At 41.2% G+C, this 14,235-nt stretch overlaps 1 protein-coding gene across 4 annotated transcripts in view; it reads left to right on the forward strand.

Moving 5' to 3' along the window:
- The window catches only part of pex7 (peroxisomal biogenesis factor 7), a 143,086-nt gene that overhangs the window by 98,949 nt on the left and 29,902 nt on the right, over nucleotides 1–14,235 (forward strand). For all 4 annotated transcript variants that reach the window (XM_060916457.1, XM_060916458.1, XM_060916456.1 and 1 more), the window contains one exon: nucleotides 14,045–14,144. In XM_060916457.1, coding sequence (XP_060772440.1) covers nucleotides 14,045–14,144 — 100 coding nt within the window. The remainder of the gene's footprint in view (nucleotides 1–14,044; nucleotides 14,145–14,235) is intronic.

The raw sequence follows: 14,235 nt of genomic DNA on the forward strand, positions 1-14,235 counted from the left end.
AACGCAGCTAATCTTTATTCTCCGCTTTGACCTATCCAATATGGCGGCGAGGATGACGTATGATTCTACGCGGAAGGCGGCGTCTTTAATGGTCCGGAATAAATTGAATGCTACACGTTGATGGATTAATTTGCTCCTCTACGCCCTTTTTGAGGAATGTATTGTCGGACTTAAACCATCATCTGAAGAGGTGAGATCGCTCCTTTTTTTCGCTATTTTTGCTGGCGGGATTGACTCTGCCCTACGGGCTATTCTCTCTCTCTCTCACTTTGCACCATTACACAATAAATATTCACAATGAAAATATTTTGTAAGCGCGTTTCATGAACCAAGTTATAGGATTTGTTGACAACTCGCATCGCAATGAGAAGATCATTGGCACTACTGGTGTTAAGAATCAGACCATTTCATAAATGAATATTTTGCTGTAGAGCTGCAGTGTTTGTACAATTGCATGTTTTTGCTTCACTATTACTGTCACTATTCTGCTTCTTGCATTACTACTGTGAACTAACACTGAACATAATAATAATATCCAAGCTCGTGTTTCACTTTCACTAGTGCTCTGTAAGGCTTTTTCCTGGTGATATTCGTTACACTTCTACCTGGCGTGAAGCACTCACAGTCATGTGGTTGTGACGTCATCGTAAACAAATCCGTTCTACTCATCCAGACGACTTCACAACGGCAACGTTGCCAGATCTTTCCACTCTGGAACCCGTTCTCAAAAAGATTGCGTTTTGGGCACCCAAAACGCTGGTGCCGTGTGGACGCCAGGCCTAAACGATAAGCAATTGTATCGGAGTCACCTGAATCCATTGCCGTGTGGACAGGGCCTTGGGCTTAACCTGTAGCTGGAAACCGATCTCATGACTCTTTGAACTGATGCTAGCTGTGTGCCAACAGATCATTTATTGCAATGACAGCCCTTTTAAAGGAAAATCATTTGGCTGTAGTGTGGTTATTGTTGCCTTGGGCATTCAGGAGCAGGCTAGTGTGTTTATCTCTCAGTGGCCAGACTGCGTTTCTGTCATTATTGTTTCTTTGTATTTGTTCAAGCAGCTACACACACACACACACACATACACCACAGACAGGTCCAAAATTAGGGGACAAAAACAGACAAAAACAATTTTCTTCTATTGTGATCTTTCAGGTACCAGTTGTCCTCAGTAACTGTAAATCAGTAATGTACCTTTGAAGAAAAACTAGAGATAATTTTTTGTCACACTTACTAATTATCGGCGGCATGGTGGTGTAGTGGTTAGCGCTGTCGCCTCACAGCAAGAAGGTCCGGGTTCGAGCCCCGTGGCCGGCGAGGGCCTTTCTGTGTGGAGTTTGCATGTTCTGTCCGTGTGGGTTTCCTCCAGGTGCTCCGGTTTCCTCCACAGTCCAAAGACATGCAGGTTAGGTTAACTGGTGACTCTAAGGCCAAGTTTACATTAGACTGTATCTGTCTCGTTTTCTTCGCGGATGCACTGTCCGTTTAAATTAAAACGCCTGGAAACGCCGGGAAACAGGAATCCGCCAGGGTCCACGTATTCAATCCAGATCGCGTCTGGTCCGGTGCTGTGTAAACATTGAGAATACGCGGATACGCTGTGCTGAGCTCTAGCTGGCATCGTCATTGGACAACGTCACTGTGACATCCACCTTCCTGATTCGCTGGCGTTGGTCATGTGACGCGACTGCTGAAAAACGGCGCGGACTTCCACCTTGTATCACCTTTCATTAAAGAGTATAAAAGTATGAAAATACTGCAAATACTGATGCAAATACTGCCCATTGTGTAGTTATGATTGTCTTTAGGCTTGCCATCCTTCCACTTGCAAGTGGTAAGTGACGCGCATGCTCGATATGCACTGAGATCACACACACAGCGGCTCAGTCCCGAATCACTGCTCGTGCACTTCACTCGCGCGCTCTGTGAGCTGCGCAGGGCCGGAGTGCGCACCCTCCAGAGGGCACTCGCTGTTCAGGGCGGAGTGATTTGGAGCGCAGGATGCCTGCGGAGCCGAGCGTATCCGTATATTGGCGTTGCTGTGTGCACGCGAATCGTGTATTGGCTTTGCTGTGTGCACGCTAATCGTTTTAAAAACGTTAATCTGATGATCCACTGATACAGTCTAATGTAAACCCCACCTAAATTGACCGTAGGTGTGAATGTGAGTGTGAATGGTTGTCTGTGTCTATGTGTCAGCCCTGCGATGACCTGGCGACTTGTCCAGGGTGTACCCCGCCTTTCACCCATAGTCAGCTGGGATAGGCTCCAGCTTGCCTGCGACCCTGTAGAACAGGATAAAGCGGCTAGAGATAATGAGATGAGATGAGATACTAATTATCAACAGCTCATAATAATTAGTAGTATTGATGATGTATGTAAAAATACATTTTTATGTTCAAAACATAAATGAACACTAATAATTTGATAAATCAAGGCTTTACAGTTTATTTCTTAAACTCACTTCTACCACAGTGCTGCTGAATTCTAAAATCTGATTAGCCAGTAGGTGTTGATTAATTTTCTATGACCACCTCTGACAGTACAATAGTTCCTGCCATAATTCAGACGATAGTTAATGTTCATGTGCTTCTGAGGGGAACCGTCAGGGCCTTCCCAAACATATCAGCATTTCAAATGTTATATGTAATTTCTTTCTTCCTTTAATTGCTTTCATTCTTTCAGAATTTCATTATAATTATTCTCTTCTACCTCTAAATTGGCCTCATGTTCTATGAAATTTGCTTCAGAAATGAAAGGGTTACTGTCCTAAAAACATTAAAATAGAGTTATCCAATGAGATTTTCTTATTTGTTGTCTCTAGGCTAAGAAGAGTTTAGAGCCAGCTCACTCATTAGTTAGGACTTCATTGTCAGGACAGAAGGCCATGGCAGTGTATGTTTATGTGGGAAGTGACAGATGAATTAACCAATCAGATTTTGAATTATAGTGGGTGGGACCAAAAATGTATCGCCCTAGGACTCGTCAAAGGCCAAGGCAAGCTTAACCACGAGTCAGCGCAGTAGTACACCTTCCAGCCCGTGTGGCATTCATCATTCATGCACTACCTGGCAGCCTGCCTCTAATCCCTTGCAAAATCCTTTGCCTTGTTGCCTTTTTCATGTGTCTGGCTAAGTTTTAGCTGAGCTGAAGTCCCAGCTCTAATAGTAACGGTTCGCCACTGATGTGCTTGTTCTAATGTATTATTGTTTCTATAGTAACAGCTCATTCACAAGGACTTGTATGGAACACGTTCCACAATAATCTACAATTTTAAAAAACCTGTTACTTAACAAAGAAAAATGGATAGTAAATGTGATGGTGACATTTTCTTGAAGCAGAGGTTTATTTAACATTTATGGAAGGAGTTTTGGGTGTCAGCACTTTCTAACAGTCAGGTTTTCCACCATGGGAGAGTCTTCAGGACAGAATCATACATGAAAATCCCTCACCTTTCGGCAAAATTCGCCGTTTTGAAACCAAAATGGGTGACCTACGTGAATCGTGTAGATCCGATGAGAAAAAAAAATTGGGGGGGGGTGATATTGACCCAAAGGGCAAGGAGGTCGCTTCACACCCATAGACAGTTCGTGCCGGTTTGCGCCTCCTCCTCCTGCTTTGATATTGACACCATAGCGGCGAGTACATCTCGCTGCGAAGGGCAAGCAGCATCATTTCGCGCCTCTTCTCCTGCTGGCCAGAGCGTGCACACATCAGTCAGAGTGCAGACCAGACCGCTGGAAGCTGGATTGAGTCATCGGACTGAATTTCCTACTTTTTTCAAACTTTCCTGATCGCTATCAAAACAAACAAAACTTCCGGCTTGATTACGTCAGCATTTGAAAGAGGGCACGTGCGTCTTTTGACAATCCCTGTGTCCGAAATTGCTCGCTACTCACTATAGAGGGATTTCACTGACGTCACCCGAAACCGGAAGTAAACAGACCCTGCGCCATATTGGAAGACCAACAAACTCGTGATTAGGGGGAAATAATGGCAGTGGTATGTGAACCCACGAGAATAAAGTGGGGTGGCAAATGACAAACAAATCTGAGCTGTTTTATTTATGATTTATTGGCCCAAAAGTAGACTTGAAAGAAACCTGTGTGAGACTTGGCAAAAAACTGTGGACATAATGGATAAGTCTGTGCATGATCTGTGGACACTTTGAGGTAAGCAAACGCAAGAAATTCAGATTTAAAACATGCTAAATTGGCCCCAAGTTGATAACTGGATGAGGAGCAAGCCTCCCAGACTTCTACAATTTAATAATAATAATAATAATAATAATAATAATAATAATTTAGGATGGTTTGGAGCTTGCTCTCCCTCCTATTATATAAATAAAGCATAGTTGTTGTGTAGGCATATATCATAAATACATATGTATAATTTGGATAAATTAACCTAAATTATGGATACCTTAATAGTAACAAAAAGTATTAATTTTTCAACTGAGAAGATATATTATTAAAAGATAAATATCAACAAGATTACCTTGGCCATAACTATGTGTAGGTTATTCTTAACAACAGCTGTAATATCACGAACCAAGCCACTAACAACATAATTAGCCCTTTGTAGGCCTTCAAGTCATCAGCAGTGTAGGCACTGGGTGTAAACAACAAATAGTTTACAATGTCTGGGTAGCAAACAGATGGCAGAATTGGTGTCAGGTCCTCCTTATGTTTCCATTCTCCCTTGCCCCGAGTCTTATCATATGGGTCAAACCCATCAATCACAGCCAGTTTCTCCACATACCGTGCCCTTTCTGCAGCTGGTAATATACTCACATAACCAGAATTATCAGCCATCGTGTCACTTCACTCTCGCTCGTAGTTTGTTTTATATTGTGAGGTATGTATGTATGTATGTATGTATGTATGTATGTATGTATGTACTTGAGGTCTTCCAATATGGCGCCCTAACAAAATCTCGCGGTACGGTGACGTCACGCGGTAGCGCTCTATATAGGGCACTGTATAGTGGAGACGCCATTTTGTAGTGCTGTCCGTGCTGAAAGAAATCAAATTAAAAGTCTCAAATTTGATTTAATAAAAGACAGCAGCAAAGAAGAAAGTATTCAGCCTTGATTTAAAAAGAACTGAAAGCTGCAGGTACTTCCATATCTTGGCAGGCTGAGTGGTATGCTGGGGCACCTCTTGCCAGCAGACCAGGATATCCAGAGGGAACTTGTGCGGTTCAGTGTTGACCTGACCATCCCCAGCTTCAAGGAGGGAGAGAGCATCGTGGAGTGGTGGGGTCATGTCTTCGACAAACCAGACAAGTACCCCTCCCTGGGTGCACTGGTTAAGTGTTGCCTCTCCATCTTTCATGGACCTAGAGTTGAGTCCTCATTTAGTCTGATGAATGATGTAATTGATCAGAGGAGTGACAACATGAATGTGGAAACATTTAATGCAATACAGACGGTCAAGTACACGCTGATGTCCAGGGGGAAGACAGCTATGCAGCTCTTTAGAAGGGAGGACGTGAAGTTTGGGGAAGTGGACAGAACATTGTGCAAGAACATTAACTCTGCAGCAGCCACATACAAACACCAGCAGAGGGTGAACAAGGAGGAAAAGCAGCAGAGCAAGTATGGCTCTCAAGCAACTTGCAGTGCTCAGCAGGCCAAGAAACAGACTGCTGAAGGAGAGAAGCGGGCAAGGCTGAAACATGTGGCAACTCAGCGAAAACGGGCCATGGAGACACTGGTGGTCCAGGCAAATAAAAGGAAAAAATTATCACTATTCCTTGTGTGTTCTCCACTTTCTTCGTTCTATTATTCACATTTTTTTCCAGGGCATAATTTCACTATAACTACATGTATTTGAATTTGTATTTGTACTGTATGTCCTTGTGCAAATGTCAATACAGTATACTTAGTAAGGAGGCTATAATATTTATTCTGGGGGAGGACCCCCCAAACAAAATAAAACAACACCAGAACCCACGTCACCACTCGCGCACCCTTCTCACCTTTTTCACCCCTGACCCGTTTTCATGCCTGAGAATGTTTTGTGCTTTTTTTTTTGGACATTACAAGCTGTACTTTTTGGCTTATTACTGTTAACAGACATAAAAAGTGATGCTGAAGAAGGAACAATGGTTTATAGATGATGTGCTGTATGTGATTGCAGGAGCTAACTTGGCTTGTGTACATTCCACAATGTTAAATATAATTATAAACAGTTCCAAAGCATGACATGTCATTAATAAATAAAAAAATGATAAACACAGCACAGTGCTAAGAAAATAATCAACTTCTATAAAAGCGGAGCTTGGCGCCACCCAATCCGCCTTAAGGGCTTGGTTAGTACTGGGATGGGAGACTGCCAGGGAAGACAAGGTCCTGGGCCGGGTAGGACTTTGACTTTGGCTAGTTACTTTTGAGCTTGTGAAAATGGAGGGACTATGTAATAAATGTTTGTCATTCCTAAATGGCTAATGCAATACTTTTTTTTTTTTTAAACCCTTGAATTAAAGCTTGAACCCTTGAATTTCTTTGTTTTGTTTTGTGCTTAAGAAAATCCAATCCAAATGTATGAACAAGCTACATTTATAGATATTAGCACTTACAATGAAAATTAAAATAGGTCAATCCAGTGAACTGTCATAGTGCCTGAAATCTCAAATCAGCAACTTTAAATTTCACTTTCTGTAGGTTCTTGAGGGGCAAAGCTAAAGTTTCATCCCACCATGAAAAGATTGCTCAAAGCACGTTTCAAATCTGAGGAATGCCACAAAAATTACTTTCTCTGAGTGATTAGCACCTTGTAGTGTGTTGATTGTTGTTTGTTTTATTTTTTCAAAAATAGTATCACATCCATAAATGTGTTTTTCCTGTAGAATATATAATGAGACATTAATGGTGCTTTATCAGCATAATTTCTATCAATATATCACTCAGGCCCTAAAAAACAGTGCTGTATGAAAAGCACGTGGCTCAGATCGTACTCAGTATCTCAACAGACTTGTTTATGTGACTTCTGACACCCTGAGGACACACTGTTGTCTATCCTTGTGCTTCATGTGATGTTTAATCGCTGCCATGTTGAGGACCAAAGAGTGGACTGATAATCGACTGCCCTAATACGTTTCACTGTATACAGTACATCTTTAACAAGCAGCAGTGCAAGCAGATCCTCCCTGTCATTCTGTCTTGTAGCCGTTAGCTAGCTAGCTGCATTATGGAGAAAAATGAGAAGTTTATCTTGATGGCAAGTATGGCGAACATTGAGTATTTCAGAAACCGCTGATCTCCCAGGATTCTTGTGCACAATAATTTCTAGTGTTTAAACAGAATGGTGTGGAAAAACAAAAAAAAACATTCAGCAAGCAGCAGTTTTCTTGGTTTTGTTAGAAATACCTTGTTTATGAAAGAGGGCGGAAGAGAATAGACAGATTGTTTTGAACTGACAGGAAGGCTAAGTAACTCAAATAATCACTCTTTACAACCATAGTGACCAGAAAAGCATCTCAACCCTTGATGCAAATGGTCTACAAGAGCAGGAGGCCGCGTCAGTTTTCACTCCTGTCAACCAAGAACAGGAATTGGAGGCTACAGTGGGCTCAGGATCACCTAAATTGGACGGTAGAAGATCTCATCTCATCTCATTATCTCTAGCCGCTTTATCCTGTTCTACAGGGTCGCAGGCAAGCTGGAGCCTATCCCAGCTGACTACGGGCGAAAGGCGGGGTACACCCTGGATAAGTCGCCAGGTCATCACAGGGCTGACACATAGACACAGACAACCATTCACATTCACACCTACAGTCAATTTAGAGTCACCAGTTAACCTAACCTGCATGTCTTTGGACTGTGGGGGAAACCGGAGCACCCGGAGGAAACCCACACGGACACAGGGAGAACATGCAAACTCCGCACAGAAAGGCCCTCGCCGACCATGGGGCTCAAACCCGGACCTTCTTGCTGTGAGGCGACAGTGCTAACCACGACATAGTGTTGCCACCTGTCCCGGTTTTTCCTGATTGTCCCGGATTTTCATGGTCTGTCCCGGAAAATAAAAATCCGGGACACTGAATGTCCCGGTTTTTTGTACATAATGGGCAAAATGTGTATTTCAACTTGCGAGCCAGCTGAGAACCAGTTTGCTTTTCCGAGCTCGCCGTGCTAAGCGGAGCCACGTCATTACGTCGCTGAATATGTCATTACGTCGCTGTATACGTCACTTACGTCACTGTATACGTCAGTTACGGCGCTACATGTCCTCCTATGTATTTGTTTAGCCAAGAGCAGCAAGCAGCAGAGGCACAGGCAAGCACAAGCAAAGCACACACCACACTCTAAGCAATCAGGTAAGCTGTTTGACACTACACCTTACATTGTTACATTTAGGTATTCTTAGATACAATGAAAAATTAATTATTTTTATTCCACATAAGCAAACAAACAGAACTTAATTATGTATTCCCCTTTTACCTGTGCCCACTACTGCCCCCAGGTGTCCACAACCAAAAACTGTTGGAAATAAGCCAAAATAATGAAGACCTGCTTTATTATGTAAAGCAATTAACTAAACAAATAACTAGCAAAAGCGTCATTTTTACTAATTAGAGCAATACAATTTCAGCATAGAAGGGCAGTTTTTGTCTTGGGTTAGATGTGCGAAGGGCGCCGTTGCTTACAAGCAAAAAGGTCGATTGGATGGTCGAAATGTCCAGGATTTTTGTCAGACACAGGTGGCAACCCTACCACGACACCACAGTAGAAGATCTATCAGGAATATATCAGACATGCTCAATCTTTCGTATCAGCTATGCTGAAGTACCATTTATTTTCTTACGAAGTAAGGTGAGTCATTTTACCCATCCTTCACATCTAGTAGTTGTGCAGCAAGACCAGAAAATCGATCCCGAATATGCAAGCTTAAAGGAATAATCCGGAGTGATATGCTTTCTATTTTTGCATTACTGGGAGTGCATACGTTGAGTTGCTACCACAATCACGTCGGATGTGTTTTGAGACAGTTCGCAACCTTTTGGTCTCAAAGCTGCTTCTCTAACCATGGCTTCCCCGCTCCTTATTTTGATTTGTGTATTTCATTTAATTCCGATTTTATGAAATTATGTATGTACAAGTGACATTGCTAAACCAAATGATGCCTTTTGAAGCAAATCTGATTAATTACATGTGCAGTTTGCATAATCTTATTACCTTCCCTTAATTATTGGCTGCTTTCCCATTGTAGTTGAGTACAAAGCTAAAGAAGCAGACATCATTGGGAAAAGTGGAACACTGGTCAAAGATATACACAATCTATCACTTTTAGCATTGCATGCTGTAGCTGATTTGGTTATCTGCTTTCCAAGATCTCATCTCATCTCATTATCTCTAGCCGCTTTAGAACAGGAGTTCTACAGGGTCGCAGGCAAGCTGGAGCCTATCCCAGCTGACTACGGGCGAAAGGCGGGGTACACCCTGGACAAGTCGCCAGGTCATCACAGGGCTGCTTTCCAAGATATCAGTTTAATTACATTAAATTACAGGATGTGTAATCCAACTTGCAATTTTAAGATTATTATAGTGACTCAAGCTTGCATGGCATTAATCTCAATGAGGCAATACAACTGATTTTGCATATGTAGGAAAACCTTTTGTTTCCTCTACTGTAACATGAAGCGGACTTGTTTGACCGACCCGTCTTCATTTGTAAAGGATGACGTGCACAAGAGCGTGAGAGGCACCTGCTGTCACAGACACTGCACTGTTTGCTTACCAGAAGTCTGCTTAAGCCACTTTCAAAAGCATGAGGTTTCCATATTTACCAGAGATATTGCTTCCTATTCCTGTTACAATAAACTGCCCACATGAGCAGCCGTGTTGAGGCTTAGTCATAGAAACTGGCCTGTTTACGTAAGGTTGGTTTCAGAGGGTAAATTTTGCATTATTGAAGAGTTAATTAGGAATGGAAATTGGTTCTTCAGTCTTGTCGACACATGGATATGAAGAAAGTGTTCTGATTTTTCCAAGCTGGTGATGTGTGTCAATGTTTAGCTAAAATCTAAATTACCTGTTGTGGAAAACATGAAAATTTGAGAAAACCAATACAGTGTGCTCTGAATATGAGTGAACTGTTAAGCTATATGTAAGCTAGATAGTGCTTGCATACTGGATGTCAGTACATCTGTGATTGTTGTCTAGTTCCACCAACCATAAATAGTTGACAGAATAAAATTTGACGAGGTAGTTTGTGGTCATTCCAACCCAGAAGAATTACTTTCCAATAAGAACACTTCCTGAAATGTTTCATTCCTCTTTTTGCACAACAATTTGCCAATGTGAACAATTTTTTTATATTATAAAAATAATAATTAAATTTAAATTTTTTAATTTGGAATTTAAAAATGTGTCATACTATTTAGCAATTTATAGTTACTTCATTTTTTTACTTTTTCAGTTTTATGTATTTTTCCAATTTCCATTTTATTTCTTCTATGACACTCTTTTATCTTTTACAGGTTTATGTTCTACCTGCCTGTGATTTCAAATGTTTTGTTAGCCTTGATTTTTATGATTTCTGTAAAGCACTTCAAGCTGCATTCATGTATGAATGGTGATATATTAATAATAATAATAATAATAATAATAATAATTATTATTATTATTATTACCACCAACGACATTGTTGGGGGAGCTTATGTTTTCACCCGTTTGTTTGTTTGTTTGTTTGTTTGTTTGTTTGTTTGTTTGTCTGTCTATTCCCAATGTAACTCAAAAAGTATGGAGCAGATTTTGATGAAATTTGGAGGAAAGGTGAGCCATGGGCTATGGAACAATTAGATTTTTATGCAAATCCGTATATGTATGTGGATCCAGGATTTTTTTTTTTTTTTTTGTCTGTTCCCAACATAACTCAAAAAGTAGTCAACGGATTTTGATGAAACATAGTGTATCATCCTAGGTTCAATTGGTTTGATTTTGATGTTGATAATATGTGGCTTGGCAGAGGTGTGAACTCTACGAGTGTCCGTCTACATATTTAATGATGTGGAACTTCCGTGAAACACAACAGCTATAAACAGTTGTCCCCTCTCCAGGCTCTTTTTTCCTCTTTCATAATGTTAATAAAACAAAAAATATGTGCTTTTTCATGATACCAAGAAACTGAAAAATGAAAACAACAAAAGAAAACCCTGCAGCTTTTCTGTCCTGAAGTAAGTTTTTTCTCACTGTTAAGTGAGAAAAAACTTACTGACCAACACAAAGCACTAAACCTGAAGACTCCTTCTATCAATGTTAAACAAACATGTCTTTCCAGTAAGAATCACCATATCAACAACTATACGTTGTTCTTTGTTAAATAGCCTCATGTGTTCTTTAATCCTCCTCATTTTGTTATTTAGACTTTGTTTACATTAATTTGATTGAGATGGAATCCGTTTTGTAAAGGAGACCTGTTGAAATTCAGAACAGATATTGGATATTCATCCAATATCTTTGGTGTATTATTGTGATTTATAATGATTTTGTAAAAATTTTTTTGTTTGTTTCTGTAGTGTATTTGTAGTGTAGTGGGTTTAACCCTGGTTTGGTCTCTAACAGTGAGCAAGCCTCTAGATTTCACTTTTTATATCAAGAAAATTTGGTCGAGGAATGTTTTTGGTTCAGTCAGTAAAGGTTTTATCCAGTTGCCTTTAAAGGAAAGCACCACCTTTAGAAAGTACATTAAATATGTTTATATTCTAGTATTAATTTCTTGGTTGATGTTGGATTTGTGTTAACACAGCAATAATCACAAATATTCGCAAAGTTCCTACAAAGCTATAGAACACAGTTGAGCTGAGTTACAGCAGAGACTCGACTCAGCCGATTACTGATCTATGAGATGACAGTTGTGATGTTTGCATGAAAGTTGACGCTTTTGGAAGCTGATCAGTTTGAGCAGAGTGTATAGATGAGGAATTAAAAAAGCTGGACAGATTAACGGACTAAAGTGTCACTGCATCACTCTCTTTAGAGCACAGATGAAGCAAGTGCTAAATCTCACTGTCATCACTGTCAACAAACAGCAATAACAATATTGAAGGAAACCATAAACCAAAGTAAAAATAGACCAAATGTCTATTAGACAAGATGTTTACACTTAAACCAGAGAAGTAACTGAGAATTTCAGTACAACATAAACCTTGGACACCACTGAAGATATTTTGTTAATGATAAAAATGAATATGTGTTAAGTTATTTATGGAGGATTTCCTTGAATGTTACTTTAATGGTAAAAATGTTGGTAGCTGGTCTCCTGTGAGCAACAGCTTTCATGAAATTGATTTTCTAAAAATAAAAGAAAATAAAGCCGCAAGCAGCGATTAAGGGCCCAAGCACCTCCAGTACATCAAATCTGGCATGAATCCAACAAACTGCCAAGGAGGAGAACGTGAAAATGTAACACGTGTCAAAACGCACAAAACCAAAAATAACTCACTTCCTGTTGCTTCCCTTCCTGGGTTGGCAATCCAGGAAGCTATCAACTACCGGTAGCTTCCCTGAATTCTCTTGGGTGATTATAAAACGTATATTACAATTATGTTCGTCTGGGGGCACCCCACACACCTACCAAATTTGATACGGATAGGTGAAACTATACCAGGCAAAAGTCTCAATGATGTGGGGGCACTATGGAGTCCCCCAGACACAGCCAGGGCCAAACCTCTATCCCTGAGTAGCGGTAGCCAGGACTGATGCGTGTACCAAATTTCATGAGTTTTCGCCCTCAGAAATGGCCAAGTCTTGAAGAAGAAGAAATAAGAAGAATAATAAGCAGAATCCTTAGTAAAACAATTAGTGCCTTGCACCTCAGTACAGCTCCCTCCGATAGACACCGGAGGCCGCGCACCTCTGGTCTGTCTGTCACCATCCTCATAGTTGAGGGTTGGCAATCCAGGAAGCTATCAACTAGCTTCCCTGAATTCTCTTGGGTGATTATACAACGTATATTACAATTATGTTCGTCTGGGGGCACCCCACACACCTACCAAATTTGATACGGATAGGTGAAACTATACCAGGCAAAAGCCTCAATGATGTGGGGGCACTATGGAGTCCCCCAGACACAGCCAGGGCCAAACCTCTATCCCTGAGTAGCGGTAGCCAGGACTGATGCGTGTACCAAATTTCATGAGTTTTCGCCCTCAGAAATGGCCAAGTCTTGAAGAAGAAGAAATAAGAAGAATAATAAGCAGAATCCTTAGGAAAACAATTAGTGCCTTGCACCTCGGTGCAGCTCCCTCCGATGGACACCGGAGGCCGCGCACCTCTGGTCTGTCTGTCACCATCCTCATAGTTGAGGGTTGGCAATCCAGGAAGCTATCAACTAGCTTCCCTGAATTCTCTTGGGTGATTATAGAACACCAGAGGGACGCAAACCCTCATCTGGTGGTGGGTACACATATACACCAATGGGCAATTTAGAGTAGCCAATCAACCTAATCCACATGTCTTTGGACTGTGGGAGGAAACCCACGCTGACACAGAGAGAACATGCAAACTCCACACAGAAAGGCCCCTGTCAGCCACTGGGCTCAAAGCCAGAACCTTTTTGCTGTGAGGCGACAGTGCTAACCACTACACCACAGTGCCGTCCCACACCTCTGGTGCTCGGGTCCTAATCAGTTCATGGTGTTTGACAAATTTTTTTCAATACTTTTTTTGCTTTTTTTTATTATCTGATCAATAGTGATTTGTCAGCTTATTATCTTACAATGTCCTGCTACCTTTAATTTTACATCTTTTTTTAGTTCATCAATTAGCCATAATTTGTAGTGACAGCTTTTCCTAAAACCATCATGTTCCAATCTTATAGCGCTCATGAGGAATATGTTTGCTCCATCTCCATGGGTGACAATATTAATGCTCGCCTAATGTTTTGCCCTGACCAGAGAGGTGATTTAATTGTATTTGCTGAATGGATGAGACCAGGCACGTTGAGCCAGTGCTGCATCAGGGCTTTGAGCCATTCAGCCCATCAGCAAGAAAGAAAAACAACCACTCAATTAGCGTGATTGCTTCTCCATCTGCAGGGTCTGGGATTTCTCCAGGAGTCCACCGCTGCTCGACACCGTGGAGCACCACTCGGAGTTTGTGTGTGGCCTGGACTTCAACCTGCACAACCCCAACCAGGTAAACTCACAAAACAAAAATAAAGCCCTGTAGCAGAGTAAAACAGATTTCCATATTTCAGTTGAGTGCAAAAGTTTGCATACCCTTAACG

This window comes from Neoarius graeffei, chromosome 3 (genome assembly GCF_027579695.1).
Source record: "Neoarius graeffei isolate fNeoGra1 chromosome 3, fNeoGra1.pri, whole genome shotgun sequence".
NCBI lineage: Eukaryota > Metazoa > Chordata > Actinopteri > Siluriformes > Ariidae > Neoarius > Neoarius graeffei.